At 54.0% G+C, this 20,544-nt stretch overlaps 1 protein-coding gene across 12 annotated transcripts in view; it reads left to right on the top strand.

The window, feature by feature from the left end:
* Camta1 (calmodulin binding transcription activator 1) overlaps nt 1-20,544 on the top strand; it is an 852,116-nt gene that overhangs the window by 763,744 nt on the left and 67,828 nt on the right. For all 12 annotated transcript variants that reach the window (XM_028883112.2, XM_037203217.1, XM_028883109.2 and 9 more), the window contains 3 exons: nt 665-2,514; nt 8,090-8,216; nt 14,714-14,848. In XM_028883112.2, the coding sequence (XP_028738945.2) occupies nt 665-2,514; nt 8,090-8,216; nt 14,714-14,848 (2,112 nt within the window). The remainder of the gene's footprint in view (nt 1-664; nt 2,515-8,089; nt 8,217-14,713; nt 14,849-20,544) is intronic.

Here is a 20,544-nt window from a genome sequence, read left to right as displayed (position 1 = left end):
CTTGAAAAAAAATAAATAAATACATTCTTACCCTAGAGCAGAGTCTAGAATGCTTTTTGATTCTAGGGTCTGAAAGCTGGCCTGGACAGGGGTTCATTCTCCACCTCCCTGGGCCAACCTCTGGTTTCTGGTTCCCAGAATAAGGGTCTGGAAGGTCATGTGTTTCTTGAAACATTACACAGCCAGAATCAGGTGTGAGAAGTTAGGTTGGGCATGGAGACATAGTCACAGACCCTGGGATGTCTGTGTCAGGGATGTCCAGGTCAGAAAGAGCCCTTCCAGATGAGCAGTGTCTGTCTGTGATGGTGAACAGGACTCTGCTGAAAAGTGACACCCCACCCACACCCCCTGGCTTCCCACACACCACGTCCTGCTGCTTTTGAAAAAGAGCAACAGGATCAAATCATTTGGTCATTGCAGGGTGGTCACATAGGGCATGGCAGAGCTCCAGGTGTGGGAGTGGATCCCAAGTGTCCAAGGATTGTGGTCTATGTCCCGCCTGGGGTCTGCACGGGGACATTGCAAAGGGTTCTAGCTACTTGGGAGAAGAATAAGCCAAAATCCCAGCTCTGACTTTGTGTGTGTGTGTGTGTGTGTGTGTGTGTACATGTGTGCATATGTATATGCATATATGTGTGTGTGTGTTCTGCTCCCATCTCCACAGGAGCGGGCAGCAGCGTGCATCATAAGTGTAACAGTGCCAAACACCGCATCATCTCACCGAAGGTGGAGCCACGGGCTGGGGGCTACGGGGGCCACTCCGAGGTGCAGCACAATGACGTGTCAGAGGGTAAACATGAACCCAGCCACGGCAGGGGCACAAGCCGGGAGAAGAGGAACGGCAAGGTGGCCAAGCCATCACTGCTGCACCAGAACAGCACGGAGGTTTCCTCCACCAACCAGGTGGAGGTCCCCGACACCACCCAGAGCTCCCCGGTGTCCATCAGCAGCGGGCTCAACAGCGACCCAGACATGGTCGACAGCCCAGTTGTCACAGGTGTGTCCAGCATGGCAGTGGCCTCTGTGATGGGGGGACTGTCCCAAAGTGCCACAGTGTTCATGTCAGAGGTCACTAATGAGGCCGTGTACACCATGTCCCCCACCGCTGGCCCCAACCACCACCTCCTATCGCCTGATGCCTCTCAGGGCCTTGTACTGGCTGTAAGTTCTGACGGCCACAAGTTTGCCTTCCCCACCGCGGGCAGCTCAGATAGCCTGTCCATGCTGCCCACCAATGTGTCCGAAGAACTGGTCCTCTCCACCACCCTTGATGGTGGCCGGAAGATTCCAGAAACCACCATGAACTTTGACCCTGACTGTTTCCTCAATAATCCAAAGCAGGGCCAGACGTACGGGGGTGGGGGCCTAAAAGCTGAGATGGTTAGCACCAATATCCGGCACTCGCCGCCTTCGGAGAGGGGCTTTGGCTTCACCAGCGTCCTCACCAAGGAGATCAAGACCGAAGACACCTCCTTTGAGCAGCAGATGGCCAAAGAGGCAGCGTACTCTTCCTCAGCGGCAGCTGCAGCATCCAGTTCCCTTACCCTGACTGCGGGATCCAGCCTCCTGCCATCGGGCGGTGGCCTGAGTCCCAGCACCACCCTTGAGCAGATGGACTTCAGTGCCATAGACTCCAACAAGGACTACGCTTCCAGCTTCAGCCAGACGGGCCACAGCCCCCATATCCACCAGACCCCCTCCCCCAGCTTCTTCCTGCAGGATGCCAGCAAACCCCTACCCCTTGAGCAGAATACCCACAGCAGCCTGAGCGACTCTGGGCCCACCTTTGTGATGCCCACAGTGAAAACGGAGGCCTCATCCCAAACCAGCTCTTGCAGTGGCCATGTGGAAACGCGGATAGAGTCCACGTCCTCCCTGCACCTCATGCAATTCCAGGCCAACTTCCAGGCCATGACGGCAGAAGGGGAGGTTACCATGGAGACCTCGCAGGCAGCTGAAGGGAACGAGGTCCTCCTCAAGTCTGGGGAGCTGCAGGCCTGTGGCTCTGAGCACTACCTGCAACCAGAGACCAATGGGGTGATCCGAAGTGCAGGTGGTGTCCCCATCCTCCCAAGCAATGTGGTGCAGGGACTCTACCCGGTGGCCCAGCCCAGCCTGGGCAACACGTCTAATATGGAGCTCAGCCTGGACCACTTTGACATCTCCTTCAGTAATCAGTTCTCAGACCTGATCAATGACTTCATCTCTGTTGAGGGGGGCAGTGGTACAATCTACGGGCACCAGCTGGTGTCGGGGGACAGCGCTGCACTTTCACAGTCCGAAGATGGGGCACGTGCACCCTTCACCCAGGCGGAGATGTGTATTCCCTGCTGCAGCCCTCAACAGGGCAGCCTGCAGCTGAGCAGTGCCGAGGGCGGGGCCAGCACCATGGCCTACATGCATGTCGCCGAGGTGGTCTCGGCTGCCTCTGCTCAGGGCACCCTGGGTATGCTGCAGCAGACCGGACGGGTGTTCATGGTGACTGACTACTCCCCAGAGTGGTCTTACCCAGAGGTAAGCTTGAGATGCCTCCACCCACCTCACCTGCGCCGTGGCGCAGCCCGGGAAGCTTGTGTGCATGTGGCCATTCTTTGGATGGAGCTCTGACCAGAAACACAAAGCTGTTCCCTCCCGCAGTGGCTCTCAGACTTTTCTGTAGCAAGGAGTTTTCCAGTCAGGGCTATCCCAGAGGGCAAGTCGCCCTTCCCAGCTCTGACCAGAGCAGTCTGCTGTGTTCTGGCCACAACCTTGGCTTTCCTTCCCTTTTCTTTCTTTTCTCTTTTCCTTTCCTCCTGTTTAGTCCCCCGCTCTTCCTTCCTCTCTCTCCACCCTCCCTTCTTTTGGGGATGGACGATGTCTTGGTGCCACTTTTAAAGCATCCAGAAATCAACACCAGAGTCATGGGGTTATTGCTCCCTATAGTTTAAGCTTCGGCTTCACTAAAGCAAATGGGGAAACTTCCCACCCAAAGGGACAGAGAGGGTACAATTGTGGAACACTCAGCCATCTATAAAATCAGCATGGCATATGACCCAGGCCACAGCCTGTCCTTCCCTCCCCAAGGACTGATTTCCAGGGAGCTGACCTTAGAGACTACTGCTCCAACAGGATTGTAGGAAGACCCAGGTCTTGCCCCAGGGACACTAAAATAGAATGGACTGGGAAGGGGGGCAATGTGGCTCCAGATCCCCTGAACACCTTGCTTGCGTGTGGCAGAGCTTGAAGACCTCCCTGGCTGTACCAGCACATCCTCTGAACCAGACACTTTACCTCATGGGTGGCTGCCTGTAAACTCTTGGTTCCTTGGCCACATCATCTGGTGACAGGCAGGGACTAGGTTCAGACTTCCTCTCCCCCGGTAAAGCCAACCTAAGACAACCTGTGCACAAATGCCCCAGGTCAGAAAGGTATCAGAGTGGTACAGGCTGCAGCCCGGCCTCTGGACCCACAGCCTGGAGAGCTGGCTGATGTCTCGGCAGAGCAGCTGCTGCCCTAAGGTCCCGTGAGTGTCCACAGGATGTTGGTGGAAGTGGTGAGACCGTTACAGAAGGTGATGGTCGGGAGCATGGGGCTGGAACTGGCTGGCCTGGTGTGAAGTTTGGTTCTACCCTTATACTCCAGCGACGCTGGAGAAGTTGCCACCTTTCCCATCTCTAAAATGGGAGCCATGGAGGGCCAGAGAGATGGCTCAGTGATTAAGAATACTGGCTGCTCTTCCAGAGGACCCAGGGTTCAATTCCCAGCACCTACATGGCAGCTCACAGCTGTCTGTAACTCTAGTCCTGGGAGATCTGAGCACCTTCTTCTGGCCCATGCTTACACGTGGTACATAAACACCATGCAAACAAACCACCCATACACATAAAAAATTAAATTAAAAAAATGTAAATAAAGCAGCACCAGGCAGTGATGGCACACGCCTTTAATCCCAGCACTTGGAAGGCAGAGACAGACAGATCTCTGTGAGTTCAAGGCCAGCCTGGGATACAGAGTGAGTTCCAGGGAAGGTTCCAAAGCTACACAACCCCTCAAAAAAAAAAAAAAAAAAAAAAAAAAAAAAAAAAAAAAGTAAAGCAGCAACGGGACCCTGGAGTCTCTGAGACTAAAGGCATCAGGTGCCCAGTTGAAGCCAGCCCCGTCCACCTCCTCTCTGCCACACTCCAGCCCCCTGGGAGGCACCCAGAAGGCCCCTACTGGGCTTCTTCTTGGTATGGCTTGACTGTCATCCTGCCCTCCTGAGCATACATCATTGTACCTCCTGCTGCTCTCACCCAGAGACCCACTGGGCAGCCTCCTCCAGGAGGCTTGGGGAAAGCATTTAAAGGGATCAGGAGGGAGAGACAAAAGTACTGTGTATTCTGGGAAGGTCATATCTGCCTTCTGACCTGACTCTGAGGTCTGACCCTCTGGGCCTGAGTTTCCTTGTCAACACAGAAGGGAGGGAGTGCACTTGAGACTGGGGAGGAGCAGCCCTCATAGGAGCCTGTAGGCAGGCTGCACGCTGCACCCTGCAGTCCACATTGTATATCACCTAGAAGGTGGAATAGCCTTGTTGCCTGGTCTGCAAGTGTGCACGCCCAGGCCAGCACTCTAGCCTCTGCTGAGATGAGATCTTCAGCGAGCCTGGCTTTCTCAGTTCTTCAACCTATGCATCCTTCTACCAAATCCTGGAGACCGTCAGTTCAGCAGCTCTCCACCAGAGGGCAGCCCAGGATGGCAAATGCAATAGTAGTCAGGGTGTCCAACCTGCTCTTCCAGAAACCCTGATAATTCCTGGCACCCTGAAACAGAAGCAAAGCAGAATCAATTTGATTAGAGGGGAAAAGCCATTTTTGTGCCCAATAGGACCTCATGGTGACGTCTCCAAGGTGGCTTCCTCCTTGCTAGGCCCAGGACACTCTTCCCAGGCCGACAGTGAGGTCACCCAGTTCTGTAAGAGGTAGCATTTCCCTCCTGATACTGTGTCTCCTCACAAGCCCCTTGCTGGCATGATTTCTGGGTATCGTACCTTCTTTCCCTGCCAGCTGATAAGGGAGCATGTGTAAGCTGACGTCATCAGGAGCCTGGTTTGAAGAGGGCTCTGGCAAGCTCAGGAAGAACTCTGTAGCAAGCCCTGTAGCTGGGACCTCGCTATGTGGTCACTTGGCACACCACCCCCACCAACTTTAAGCTGCAATGGTTCCCAGGCAGGCCACGCCTAGCCTGGCCTGCTGGCTCTTCCTGAGTGTGCTTCTCTCCTGCCTCCGCTCCCATGTCTCTCAGCTGGTCCCCAACACACACACACACACACACACACACACACACACACACACACACACACAGAGTGAGCATGCAATATATGCATACTGTGTATACCATGCCCAGAATACAAGGCGCATACTATACCACACAACACACGTAACACACACTACACCATGCCACATACATAGAACACCCCCCGCCCCCCAATGCTCTCTGTGCCTCAGCCTCTGCCCAGGGTACATTGGAACGCAAGGCCCTTCATCTCAGGACTCGCAGGTCGCACACTTCAGACAGCACCCCTGCCCCTCCCTAACCCCTCTCCCTGCATCATCTCCTGCCACTGGCCCCTGCTGCACCAGGCAGAAGCTGCAATTAGACTGTCAGGCACGCACACATCACAAATGATTCAGTGCAGCCAGGCGAGTGGTTGCCATGGGAACCGTCCCTGGAACTGATGGATGCTGAGGCGTCCTGCGGCAGTTGCCATGGAGACGATCTTGAAGTTCTCCAGTCATTTCCGCAGTCCTTTGTTCCCCCGCAGCAACCCGGCGTCACGCCAGCAGCTGTGGATGTGGTTATTATGGTTTTCCCCCTTTCTCACAGGGTAACTGTCTGTGGCCTTTTGAAGCCAGCCTTCTCCCGTTCCCCGGGGTTCATGGGAGGACCAGGCTCAGAGCAGGGCATCACACCCAGGCAGCCACTCCAACTCACACCAGCACTGTGACAGAGCCCTGAATCTACTTCGTGGAGCTGTTCAGAAAAGGATGGTCCCCGAAACCACAGCCACCAGAGGGGGTGGGCCACTTGCCTGAGGTCACACAGTTCCCCAGGGCAAGAGCACTGGGAGCCGAGAAGGGGGTTCAGCCACTAGGAGCACTGCTCCTTGTGCAGGGAGCACCCATGTGGTGGTGCAGGGAGCACCCATGTGGTGGTGCAGGGAGCACCATGTGGTGGCTCACAACCATACGCAACTCCAGTTGCAAGGGATCCAGTGCCTTCTTCTGACCTCCGAGGGCACCAGGCACACACATGGTACACATGCAAATACATGCAGGCAAAACTATAAATAATCCAAGATGGGGGGAGTGCATTCTGGTTGTGGAACTCTGTCTTGAGCTCTCTCCACTGCCTCCAAATCTAGGTGACTCTACAGTAAAATGACCTAATCTAGACATCCCACCCAGAGGAAGGCTTGTTTGCCAGCACAGGGTGGGGGACCTTCCCGACAAGGGCAATTTTGCTGGCTCTGGGCCACACATAGCCCCAAAATACCATCATGGTAAACAGTATCTGCTACTTTTTATGCCCAAGGCCAGTCCTGCCATGCCTAAGTCTGGGTTCCAGGGAACATTGTAGGAGGAGGGGGCCTTGAGAGCAAAGATGGGTAGGGGTTTGGAGCTCCCTCCAGGCAGGGACAGGCAAGGGTTAAGGAGAGCAGGCGAGAACGAGGGAATGAATAGAAGATAGAGTCTGGCTGGCCTGGGGTAGCAGCAGAGGACTAGGGCCTGGCTTGGATCGGTGGGGAAGTCAGTCAGAGCTCACTCGCTGGCTGCCGCAGGCTCCTAACCTTGGTCTCAGCCTCGCTTCAGCTCCTGGAGCGCCTCTCAGCCTTCTCTAGCCAGGCCACCAGGTGGCGCTCTCCACTCTGGCCAGCACAGCTCTCCGCCCCCCTGCAGGGAAAGGTGTTTACTTGTTTGGGGGTGGGGTGGATGAGCCTCTGGGGTGGGTCTATCCAAGGTTAGCCAGGAGAGCCAGAGGCCAGCGCCCCTGCCCTCTGCATCCCTGGGCAGAGCATCCCTCCACCCCGAGTGACCTGCCTCTCTTCTTGGCTAAGCCGTAAGTAGGGGACCTCTAGCCTCCTCCACCTGGGGCTCAGGAGAGAGAGAGAGAGAGAGAGAGAGAGAGAGAGAGAGAGAGAGAGAGAGAGAGAGAGAGAGAGAGAGAGAGCCATTAATCACTATCGGGAACAATGGCCCTGTAAGAGATTTCCTGGGAGCAGCCACATGAGGCTGCTTGTTCTGGGGCATTCCTGCTGGCCAGAGCAGGTTAGGGAGAGCCCAGCCTTTCCGTCCACTGGAGCTGAGGAAGGTCAGCTAAGGCCCTAGCTAGGCTTCCAGGCTGGTGCCTGCATGTGAGGAGCAGGAATGCCAGTGAGGGGACCATTCTTCATGTTTACCCAGCTCGAGGCGCCCTGAGCAACACAGCAAGCAGAGAATGGAGGTTCAGCCTGGATCCCAGGCCTCAGCGCAGTCCCGAGGGCTGTATCTGAATTCTGAATGCTCACTCCATTTTTCTCTTCCCGTGTTCTTCACCTCCTCGCCCCCCTCACTTCCTAAGCTGCTTCCCTACCACACCCTGGGGGTCCTGGGTTTCCCTTCAGTTTCCTCCAGGACATCTGTCCCTTGGTGGGGACACTGTTTTCAAATCTGAGTCCCCTCCACCTCTCCCTACATGCATGACTGAAAGTCTCCTGTGTCCCCTGGCTTCCTTCCTGGGGACCCTGCTGGCTGGTTCTCAGAAGCCCCAATGGGCTAAAGCGTGAAAAGCTTTGCTTCCAACTGGTGTCATGGAACTCTGAGCTACACTCGACAGGGTCAGGGTGCTGGATACCAGCTGAGGAAGGCCTCTGGGCTCAGGACAGCTGCAGGCCTCTCTCCTAGAAGAGGTCTCTCAGAAGTGAGGGCTTATTGGGATGGTGGGATATGGGCTGGGACTCTGCATGCTTATCCAGCAGCCCTCACCCCTCTCCATCTGAGCGTGCGTGCGTGCGGTGCTTTGGTGCGGGGACCTCCCCTGTGCTGCGTCCCCTCCCCTGTGGCACCGCCCCATCTCTGTTCTCTCTCCGCAGGGCGGAGTGAAGGTCCTCATCACAGGCCCATGGCAAGAAGCCAGCAATAATTACAGTTGCCTGTTTGACCAGATCTCCGTGCCGGCATCCCTGATTCAGCCTGGGGTGCTGCGTTGCTACTGCCCAGGTGAGGAGGCGGGGAGGGGAGGACGGGACAGTAGACTCTGGGTCAGCCTTGAGGTGACCTTGAGCAAGTCATGTCGTTACCGTGCTTTCCTCAGCCGTGAAGAAGTGCCCACGCGGTCTATTACATCATCAACTAGGGCTCATGGACCCTGTATCAACTGGGAACACCAGGCATGCTCAGTGGGGATTGTGAAGAAAACGTAGCAAAGGGACTATTTAAAGACCCAATTCGTCAGGTGACGTAGCCAAGATGGCCCCAGCTGGGGCTGCTCCAAGGTGACAGACAAGATCTGGTCCACAGCCGGACTGACCTTGCTCCTGCCCCAGCCCAGGCCAGCCTGACACACAGGGAGCTCAGAGCCCTGCAGTCACAATACTTGTTCATCCAGGGCACAGGGCAGGTTAGAGAAGCTCAGGGCAGCCTTCTATGCACCGAGACCGTGGGGAACTGGGTAGGGTGGGGTGTCACTCTAAGAATAACACTAAAGAGGTAAGCACACATACTATGTTTCTGGTTTCGAGGTCTCAGAGGCTCATGGGAAGCCAGCCAGAAACCCACGCCCTCTGTGGCTCTGTCTTCTCCCTCCCTCATCCCCAGGTTTCAGCATCATCTAATTCATGAGGTCTTCCTCACCCCTGTTTATCTGAGACCTTTCTAAGGGACCTCAGCTATCCAGGCATGTAAACTTGGCAAATAAGTCAGACACTGATAACAAACCATAAAGAAATTTATTTTAAGATAATTATTTGGTATTCCTATAATTTTATCATCTATTAAAGATTAAATCAAATTTGCATACTAACAAAATGGATGGGTTTGCTTATTTTTCCACAAAGTATTAAATCTTGGCTATTTGGCCAGGCAGTGGTGGTACACACCTTTAATCTGAGCACTCAGGAAGATCTCTGTGAGTTCGAGGTCAGCCTGGTCTACAGAGCTAGTTCCAGGATAGCCAGGGCTACACAGGGAAATCCTGTTTGGGAAAAAAATCTTGGATATTTAATACTAAAGGGTATAGAACATCTTCAGTATTTTCCAGTTGATCAATATCTTGATTTTATAATAATCAATGTTGAGAATGCCAATTTACATAAATATGTAGTACAAAATGGCAGAAATTTATTTAAGGCCACTTTAGAAACTATTGGAAGTTCTGTCCTAAGTCCATTTAATGATTTTTTTTTAATGAAACTGATCAGCAACTCAAAAAGCAAGCTCTAAAAGCAAACATTCTAACATGCAACACAATCCAAATGGACTAATTTAACACTGACATGCTGAGGAATGACAGGAAATATTCAGTCTCTGTTTTCGGTAATTAAACCATGTTTCGTAAGAGCAAAGGACTTGGTATGTACAGCAAAAACCACTGCAGTTCATAACAGGCAAGTCTCAGATCAGAGCTGAGATGTTTCATGCAGCACTTGCTGGTGGCATGTGCCATGACAGCCATGCAGAGCAAACCACACATGTTATGTGTTCAGAACCAAGGCTGCAGTAAAGTCCCTTGATCCAACATGGACATGCACTTCCAGGAGCATCTCAGAGTCACTGTGCCTTTATGCTGAATTTTTTGGTTATTGAATGTTTAGTTTTACTGTTACCAATGTCTTATCATTGTGTCATTCCATTTTGGCAACAGCTTATGATATCGTATCAGTTTAGGGTGCTATGGTCTACTTAGATTGGTACCTCTGTCTGGCTAAGTCATCCTTGGCCTCTGAACATATCTACTTCCCCATTAGCCTGTGGGCCCCAGGAAGGCAGGAGACTGTGCTTTTCTTAGTCCTGTGTGTCCTCAAGGCTAGCAAAGGTCCTTGAGCTACTGGAGGTCCGTGAAGGAGTGTCTGAGGCTCCAGGAATTTGAAAGCAGTTTGAGAAACAAGAGCTTCTGTTCACTTGGGTGGGACTGGGAAAATCTTTGTCTCAACCTCCCACATCCCCAGCTTTGTGGACAGCTTGTCCATCTGGCCTGGGCAGAAGAAGGAGGATGGGGCGGGGGAGGCAGAGGGACAGCCTACGTTGTCTGAAGCCGGAGAGCTCGCGAGAGGAGAGTGCTCCTAGGAGAGAGGTCAGGATGGGGAAGGAAAGTGGAAACTCCCGGGTGGGCGGAAGCCCGCTGGCCAGGGCTGTGCAGGCCGACAGGGATCCCCTTCACTCTGCTGTGGTCTCCTCAGTGCTTGCCATCTCGCTCGCTCGCCCTGTCCCCTCTGAGACACTCTAGGGTCCACAAACCAACCATTTCTCTTCCACTTCTACCTCTTCTCCCTTTCCCTGCTCTTCCTGCCCCTCCCCCCTCTCATCTTCCTCCTGGGCCCCTTCTTCTTCTTCTTCCTCTCCCCCTCCACTTTACAACCTTTGCAACCCACCAGATCAGAACACCCTGCTTCAGGGGGTTGGCATCCAGTTCCCAGCTCAGTCGAGCACCTCCTTCACGCTGCATACCTCAGGGCCGGTGCCTACAGCAGCCTCCTCCTGCTGACCCAGCTCTCACCAGCTCCAGGGCTGTCTCCGGAGGTCCTCAGGTCCTCCCAGCAACCCTGCTGAAACTGGACAGAAGCCATCCAGATGGCCACCCTGGGCTAAGACAGCCCATCCCAGCACAGAAGAAGAGAGGGCAGCATGCTATTAAACTGTCCACTGTGCACCTGCTGTGGAAGAAGACTTGCCTGGCCTATAAATAGATGCCATTTCCTGTGCCTGGCTAAATACCTAGACCTTGCCTCAGGTTCCTGACAAAGGACTGGGCTTTGACCTCTGTGTGGTATCCCAGGTCAGGACCCTGAGGATTCTGGGGGCTGTCATCAGTCCTACCCAGGTATGTCCTGGTCAGCCACATGACATCTGTGTTTACCTTGGAGATCAGTACCTCTGACCTTCTGTCTTTGGAGACCTCCTTCCAGATGGCTGGGAGCATGAAATGACCAAGGGTCATGAAGCTCTTGCCTCTGGCACTTCTCTCATAAAGGCCATGGTGAGGAGAGGGAACCAGGGCTCTTCCGGTCTCTTCAGGTAATTCTCCTGACTTCACTGCACTGCTAATACACAGAGACGACCCAGGCAACTGTCTTGCCTAGTCACTGGGGTGCTTCTAAAATACCCTGTCTCCAACCAGATGCCACAAAACTTGAGGCTCAATGCCATGGTCTGACTGCTGGGCACCTCCTGTTGGCAGCCAACCTCACAGAGCATGCCCCATGAGGATATATCAGTCTTAACATCCAGATTGAAACAGGTCCTGTTGGGTATATTGATTGGTTGGTTCATTCATTATTTCATCATTTCCAAATCATTTGTAAGTCATTTGCCATGGATTGACTGAATGCCTAGACTGAAGCCCCCAGGGGCACCTGACTCAAAGAGCTTCTAGTGCAAAGAGGCTAAGTCAAGTCAACCAACCTCGTCCTTGGGAGGTGATACCAGCTGCTAGGGATGTCATCATGGGGTCTCCCAGAGGAAACTGAAGTGCATGGTAAAGGATAAACACCAGACACTAGAACCAAACTGGCCTTGCCAACAAAAAGGGACTTGAAGGCAGGTGAACACAAGCCAGGCCACCTTAGAGGCTGAGACTGGGAAGAGAGAGGAGGCACAGAGAACACAAATGCCAAACGCTTGGCAGCCTGGTGCACCTGCCTGGGCAAAACCAAACCTGGCCGAGAACAGAGCTCCTCCAAGTTCACACACCGCTGCAACAGTAGACACTAGACCTGAGACTGTCCTGAGCCTGGAGGCTGTCAGTCAAGTCAGGCTGCCGAGCAAGGTGATGCGGTGGAGTAGAAACAGCAGGCAGAGAGGTCTACCAAGATGTCTGCCGGCTTGCACACCCCACCTGGTCTCCTAGGAAGTCCTCAGAAGGCAAAAGAGGAAACCAAAGTGAATAGAACACGTGTCAGAACAGCTCACTCAGCAGAGTTAGGGGTGATCAAACAGGATCTGGACGTTGACTGGGACACTGAGTGTGAAGAGCTGCACAGGCAGGGTCTCAGCTGCTGGGCGTTGACACCCGCCACAGGGAGATAACGGAGGAACTAAAAGATACAGTGAGGGCAAGTGGAGAGAGGCTATACACCGTAGAACTAAAAGATACAGTGAGGGCAAGTGGAGAGAGGCTATACACCGTAGCAGCTCCTTCTCAGACATGGGGAGGCGCCTCCCCCGGAGGCTGGCAGAAGAAAGATGGCACGGAGCCAGTCTTGGCAAGGGTGGAACAAAGTGTCACACCAGGCAGAGAGGATGCAGGGAGCACAGAGGCCCCGAGGCAGGGAGAGGTTTGGCAAATTGGAGTCTGATTTAATTGTACTCGCATGGGAAGTCGATGGTTTTAGGCAGCAGAATGATTTGTTCTAAATTATGTATTTAAAAGATGATTCTGAATGTGGGGTGTGCTGACATCTACCTTTAATCCCAGCACTGGGGAGCAGAGGCAGGTGGATCTCTTAGTCTAAGGCCAGCCTGGTCTACAGAGTGAGTTACAACCTGGCTAAGGCTATATAGTGAGACCCTGTCTTTAAAAATAAAGAATAAAAGATTATTCTGAGAGGATGGGTTAGGAGGAACAATAACCTAAATGGGAAAGCCAGGGGAACAGGCCTAAGGGTGGCTTTAAGAAAGAAGACTCCCCTGGCCACCTCCTCTAAGCCAGGCCCCCTCTGTCCCCGTACACCCCCTCCACCCCTCGCCTTTGCATCGGGAACAGGAGGCCACTGTGTCAGCCCAGGCAAGGGCTGGTGGTTGATGAGAGCAGAAGCAGTGGAGACAGGGGGATGGATGCATGGGGCCAGGAACTGCTGATTGGCTGAGGGAAGAAGAAAATCAGGGAGACAGGTCTGCTGTCTTCAACACCGTGGCTGGGGCCCCTGCACCGCATCTCTCGGGGATAGTGGGAATGCCGGAGACTCTGAGACATTAAGCAGTCCTGTGAGTTGTCTAGATGCCAGGACAGTGACAAAAGAGAGATGGGAGAGGGTCCTCTGCTGGGACACTGGACACCAGGCACTACAGCTTCCCCACCTTGAGAGCAGAGTTCCATGGGATCGAATGAAGAGTTCCCACAGCCCTTCCTTCCTGTTGGTAAACCAGGCACGTCTGTAGGAGAGAATAGTAACCACAATCTTGGAGTTTTGCCCAGGGATGTAGTCAGATGGCAGAAGACTCTGGATACCGTTGGGGATCCCTGTCCAGAGAAGCACCATGGGACGTCCCACATGACCCCCACTACCATGGAACCCATTCATCCTTCAGGGTTGTGTCCTGGAGCAGAGCAGGAAAACTTCCTGGTCACACTTAGAGAGTGAGATCCCCAAGCCCTGCTTTCTACATACACATCAGTTGGAGAGAGGCCATGGCCAATGAGTTGGGTTTCCCATCGGAAGTGGGATCTGCAGATGTCCTCTGAGAGAAGCCAGAGCTTCACCCTGTCCTCAGGAGCAGCTGACTTGGATGGCTTCCTCATGCCCGTAGGCTTCTGAAAGCCAAGAGCCCAAACAGTAACATGATCCTGTGCGTCCTCCCTGGAAATCCGGTCGGGGAGGCCCTGAGTATTGGTGTCCCAGCTCCATAAAAGCAGTGCCCAGAAACATAACCTGACCCCTATTAGGGGAAGAAGCCCTAGCATCGCCACCACTGCCTACGGACATCTTTGGGGACCACAGTACAGCCCCCAAGATATTGATGGAGACCAGAGAACAGCAGCCTCCATCCCAGCAGAAGTAGGTCTCCACCTCCAGCTGGCTTTTCTCTGCCCTAATGAGAACATTTCATCCATTGGCTCAGCTCATTCAGGAATCACTGAGCCCAGAGTTTGCACTAGAATGCAAGCTCCTGCTTTCCCAAAGTCATTGGAAGGCAGTGTAAGATTTGAAATTGCATCTCTGGCTCAGTAGCTACCTGGCCCACAGCATCTCAGGCCAACAGGGGCCACAGTAAGAGCCACGGATGAAACTCGGGCTGTCAGCAGGAGGCCACGGAGCTCCTAAAACACGGAGGATGTTACATGAAGTGAGTCAGGACACGGCTGCAGGGAGAGGCAAAATAAATACAAATCCCAGATGTTCCTGACCCTGGGAAGGATGGATGGGACAAGCTACCTGCGCTGAGCTCAGGTCCCTGCCCGTCCCAGGGAGCACAGTTAAAACCACAGAGGCTCGCCAGGTGTGGTGGCACACACCTTTAATCCCAGAACTCAGGGGTTGAGGCAAACAGATCTCTGGGAGTTTGAGACCAGCCTGATCTACACAGTTCCAGGCAAACTAGGGTACACAGGAGAACCTGTCTTAAACAACAAACAAACAAACAACAATAAACAAACAGGCAGAGGTTCCTCTGGGCATCCCAGCCAGCCACCTGCTGAATCTGGAGCCAAGAGTTTTCCCAGAAGTGTCACCCTTGGGCCTTGTGGGATAGGCAGGCATGGGCAGGGGGAATACTTGGTTGTTAACTGAAAGGAGGTAACGAGAAGGGGACCTCACCCTGACCTCTCTCTTTCTGACTTTCAGCCCATGACACGGGTCTCGTGACCCTACAAGTTGCCTTCAACAACCAGATCATCTCCAACTCAGTGGTGTTTGAGTACAAAGCTCGGGCTCTGCCCACACTCCCTTCTTCTCAGCACGACTGGCTGTCATTGGACGGTAAGAATGGTGTTCTGGTTACCTTGTTGGGTACAGAGGGAGAAGAGCTGGTGCATAAACGTAAAAGTTATAAACGTATAAATGCTGGAAGAGGGGGACAGGAAGGGGTGTCAGGTCGGTCAAGGGAGGACCTGCTGAGTCCTCCCATAGGACTGAGTGTATACCATTGGCTAGCCTGTGTCTGGTCACTGGCTCACCTCATCTTCATTCAGCCTCTCTTGGGGACAGATGAAATATGTGAGGCTGGCTTGTGGCTGTCACTCCTGTCAAGGTGTCCAAGTAGTTCAACAAGCTCCTGGGAGTTGTGAGGGCCCCGGCAGCAAGTCCAAACAGCTACTGTTCCCTAGTGCAGCTTCTCTATTTGCTACAGGAAGAAGAGGGGGTCCTGGAGGCACAGCCCAGCCCCACGCCTCCTGGAAAGAACAGCAGCGTGGGTGCCGTGGGAGCACCTCAGGCCCAGGCTTTATTCAGATTCAGAGGCTTGGGTGGCCAGGCTGTGTGCCTGAGATAACTAGCCATGTCTCCCCCAAGCTCGCCACTCCCGTCAGCGAAGCTTCTTGGCTGTTTTGGTTTAAGCCTCTACCCTGTGCAACTTTTAAGACAGCCCCGAGCTCATGACTGTGGCTGGAAGGACACTGCAAAGGAGGTGGTAGGAGTTGCTAGCCATGGAGGAGAGGAGGGCTTCCAGAGTTGGTGGCCTTGGCCTTGAATTGATGGGCAGGCTTCTTTCACCCGGGGGCAACAAAATCTCTGCAGGAAAAATATGGCAAAGACAAGCTAAGGGGCTCCAGGATTAGAGGCTGCCTGCCTTCCCCTACCTGGGCATGATGCAAGATGCCTGAGAGCTGGCACGCCCTGGGTGGAGTTTTTCAGAGGGTGCAAATCCAAGACCTAGGCCTAAGTATCTGGGGAGGTCATAGAAGCAACAGTCTGTGGGTACCTTTGTTGGAAGCTGCAACAATCCCTGGGTACCGCTCACACACAGTAACCATGCTGACTTCTGATGTCAGCCTTCCTTCTTTGGCTGCTGGTTCAGACCCTATACATACAGGGCTTTCTAGAACTCGGTGTTCAACCCAGCCTTATCCCTGCCCCTGCCCCCACAGCCACAGGATGCCTGGCTGCCATCCTGGCCCGTGAACTCTCCCGGAGGTGCTTTGGGGTCAGCAGGCCTCTGCACCCTGGCAGCACTGCCTGGGAGCACCATGCTTGTCTTGGCAGCATCCCTGGCTGAGGCTGGAGCCAGTAGGAGCTGATGACCTGCAGAATGTAACAGAGAAGGGCAGGGTGACCAGGGGCTCCTGTTCAGGAAATCCGGTTTCAGCTTTGCAGAACAAATGGGGAGTGGAACTCTCCCAGAGTGACCCAGTCTGCCTTACTAGAGTAGAACCTAAGGATGCTGGGACCAGTGTAGGGCCTGTCGTGAAAGCAGAGTCTCAGGCTGAGCAATGCCCACAAAACATCTGCTGGTCCCTGGAAGCCCAGAAAGTCACGTCTACCTCTTGGTGCTTATGACTAATGGAAGCAGAGCGGGATGCCATGAGAGGGATGTAGCCTGACCACCTCATAACAAACACACCCCTGGGTCCTAGGCCACATCAAACCTTTTGGGGCACCTGCTTCCAAGACTGAGTTATTGCTTCTGCAGGCCTCCATGCTGAAATACCCCCAACCCCTTGGCACAAAACAGGAGAGAGAGCACCAAGACCTCGGCACCTGAGCAACATTGGCTTTGTGTTACCATCCAGGACCCTGTCAGAACCCTAGCTCCACACACATGGGAGCCACTCTGAGGGACCAAACTGGTCCTACTTGATTGGGGAAGGCCAGCCTGCTGTCCAAAGGCCCAGAAGCATTACAGAAGGACCTGGTGACGTTCCTTTCCCTTTGTTCTTGGCCAGAAGTTCTTTCAAGTAATGAGAGGGGAGAAGAGGTGGGGTCTCCGGGACTGTGAGACCCCACCTGGCTGGGAATCCGGGAGCTTCCCGGGGCTTCTAGATCTCCTAAATGAAATGTGCATGGCTTGCCCACCATTTCACCCGTCTGATGGTCCGTGGGGGAGGGGAGCAGCGCCGAGACCGCCAGGGGCATAATCTGCCCCAGTGCTGGAGACAGCTGAGGCAGCCAGCAGGAGGGCGGGGGTCTCCTGGCCTCCTGCCAACCGGTTGGCTTGGCAGTGAGCTTTGTGTGGAGGCAGATGCTGCAGCAGCCGGGCGGTGGTAAGCTTCTCCCTTCCCTCCCTCTCTCGCGTCTCCACAGCTCAGTCCCTGCCTCGCCACGGACATTGGGCACCTTCTCCATCACCGCTCACCAGACAGCGGCGAGGTGTGTGCAAAGGCGGGGGTGGGAGCGAGGAGACTGCAGCGCCCGGAGATTTGGGGCAACGAGGGCGGGAAGCGCGCGCGGTGCACATACTCGCCTCCCCACCCCCCAAAGCGAGCGCGTGCGCGCAGCCGCAATGCGGGGTCTCTTAGCGCAGTGGCTGGTGACGCGGGTCCCCGTGGGGTTCTAGTGCACGCCAGCTGCCGCAGAACGGCGGGCGTTCACAGGAAGAGTGCGAAGCCCCTCCTAGCAGGGGAAGGGGACAGTGATGGGCAAAATCGCCAGGATTGCGGGCTGGTAGTCTTGCTATCCCTACTGGCATAGTCCTCCTCCGACTCTGGGGAGGTTCTTTGTCCTTCCCTTGCCTCAGAGCCGAGGACTATTTGAGGATGAGAATTTCTGCCTTTACAGATTTTAAACAATGGACTTGTTTGCCAGATTCAAGGCCAGGTGGGGGCGCCTGGTCCGCAGCGCAGCGCACTAGCGCGCACGGTGCGCGTGCACGCAGCAGCTGCGGCTCCGCCTTTGTCCTCGCTACAATCCTTGTCCCCGCCGCAGTCTTTGTCCCCAGTGCTCGGTCTTTGTCTGCTATGCAGCTTTTGTGTGCGCAGCCCCGCCCAGCAGAGAGCGATTTTCTTCTAGGTGGGGTCCGATGGCGCAGACACTTCTTGTCCCCAAACCCCCGCTAAGACAAGACCAGCAGGCAGGGAATGGGCTTGCGGAAAGAGGAGGCGCAGGTGGGGCAGCCGAGAGCCTTCTGGACTGCCACGCCCTCTCAGGACCTAGGGAGTTTCTCCAGACCAGTTTCACCGCTGGGCGCTGGGGACAAAGCCATGTCTGCTGAGACCCTATTGCACATGGCAGCCTGTGGTAGTGTGCAATACCTGGTTGTGTCATGAATGTGTTCGTGGACGCCAGTGGGTGCAGAGAGGACTAAGGAAAACCGAGCGTTAATCCACCCCAGTGTTCCAAAGCTCCGTGGGAGGAAAGGCCACTTGAAGGCTGAGCAGGCAGGCGTCAGCCGGGCTGAGAGGGATGAGAGGAGTATCCGGGGTGGAGAGGACAGCCTCCATCTTTGTCTGCCCAGACTCTGAATACTGCCACTTCCACCGTTTCTCCCTGAGGTCCAGATCCAGAACACGTGTCCCAGGTCATTTGCACCCTAGGACCCCAAGACAGTCAGAGCAACAGGACCTGCAAGAGGGCACTGCTCTGGGCTGGATGTAGGGCAGCCGTGAGGTTTGTTTCTCAGGACACTGGGTAGGGCTTCTGGGAAGTGTCTCCTCTGTCTGCCAGAGCTGTGCCACGATCTAAGGCTGTCTCACCTGTATTTGTGTTCACAAAGAGAATAAGCCCAGGCTATTCACCGCTCCAGCCCTGGAGCTGAGGACACGGTAGGCAGACACTCACCTGGCCACAGATGTTGGGGTACCTCTAGGTGACCTCTGTCCCTGGAAGGGACAATGAGTGGAAATGTGAGTGTCTTGTCTTTTTTTCCCTGTAGCCATCTGATTCTCCCAAAAGGTGGGCTGAGAAGATTCGCAGGCTCCCTGCCCCCACTCCTAACCCTGCTGTCTCCTTGAACATCCCTAAGCTGCTTAGGTTGGTAGCTGCTTCTCTGACAGCTGAGAGGCCTGGAACGAGACATGGATGCAGCTCCCCTGGGCTGGTCACCTGGACAAGCCTGATGACTTCACCCTAGGGAGGGAGGGACCTTGTCATCTCAGGCAAGGAGGAAGCTGGGGTAGGGAGGTGCCTGCTTCCCATGCCAGCTTCAAGCAGGCCAGAAGTCTCCTTCAGCTCACAGGGCAGAGGAGATTATTTCCTGACACACATACCCGAATACCCCTCTCCCAGCACCCTGGCTTTGGCCTGGCATCTGGAAGACCCAGACCCTGTCTAGAGAGATAAAAGAAGAGGCAAGGCCTGGCCTCCTAGTTCCGTCTGGTCTGACCTGCCCTCTGTGTAAACAGATGGGTTTGCAACCGCCTCTGAGCCATAATATTGCTGTGAGCAGGTCTGGCCCTGGCATGTGGTTGAGGGTCACATATATGTAGACACACTGCATACAATCCCAAGACTATAGAAACCTAGGGATCTTGAGACCCTGTGTGCAGTCTGGCTGTGGCACAGGCCCCTGAGAGGCCTCTGGGACACTTCTTCACAAGACAGCACTCTAGGGACCTTGTGATGAGTGGACCCAGGTCCTCCTAGGCCAGTCTGTGTTCCCCACTGATGGCCTGCCTTGCCGTCATTCATCCTCATGGGACCTCCTGGGTGACAGGGAAGAGAGCAGATATGGGTAAGCAAAGACACCCAGACCACTCCAAAGGTGTCATTTCCCCACATGATGGAGGAAGAGACAAAAGCTAACTTTGTAAATCATAGCACAGAATACAATATTCATGAGAACTTGTTTGGTTTTTTTTTTAAGAAGGGTCTCACTGTGTAGCCTTGGCTGGCCTAAGACTCACAATGTAGACTAGGCTGGCCTAAACTCAGAGAGACCTACCTGCCTCTGCCTTCCAGCACTAGGATTAAAGGCGAGTAACACTGTGACAAGATTTTTTTAAAGAAAAGACAGCAATGGTTAATTGTCTTGACTTAGATAACAGCTCTGAATGCTAGTGTGGTTAAAGCCTGGAAAGCCAGAATCATTCTGTCCTACCTCTAGGGACCCTAGACCTAACTGTCAGCAAAACTGGCCAGTGAGTAAACAAAGACCAGTGAATGAATAAGGACCCTACCTGGAGCTTTCCGAGTCTATCTGGAGTGGGCTTTGAGCAAACTAACGCTTGTAGTATTCGGGTCTCTGAATGCTTTTGTGTATAGCAGTGACCTTGGGGAGATTGATGGCGGCAGAATTGGTTTGAGTCAGTCTTACACTAGGGTCTTGGAGCTGAGTGGCAAGAGGGGTGTCCTCTCTGAGCCCAGCCAGTGTCTTGTTCCGTGTGCCTCCTCATTGTCGGTCCTTCCTCTTCTTTGTGGGGTCCACATCACGGGTTGTGGGGAGCTAGTTTCCTCTGATCAAAAGCAGCTTGGGTGGGATGGTGCATTTATTTGGTTTATACTTTCAAGTGACCATCCATTATCATGGGTAGTCCAAGCAGGAACTCAAGTAGGAGCTTGAAGCAGAAACCATGGAGGAAGGCTTCTTGCTGGCTTATGTTTAAGTTAGCTTTCTTTACAGCCCAGGACCACCTGCCCGAGAGATGATGTTGCCCGCAGTGGCCTGGGTGCTCCTACATCAGCTGTCAATCAAGACAGTCCTGTACAGACATGCCCACAGGCCAGTCTGATGATCTGGGTAATCTCTTAATTGAGAGTCCCCTCTCAAGTTGGCACTTGAAGCTAACTAGGGCAGGGATGCAGGT

This window comes from Peromyscus leucopus, chromosome 2 (genome assembly GCF_004664715.2).
Source record: "Peromyscus leucopus breed LL Stock chromosome 2, UCI_PerLeu_2.1, whole genome shotgun sequence".
Lineage (NCBI taxonomy): Eukaryota > Metazoa > Chordata > Mammalia > Rodentia > Cricetidae > Peromyscus > Peromyscus leucopus.
Note: the sequence above shows the minus strand (reverse complement) of the source record. Positions and strands in the feature narration are given on the sequence as shown.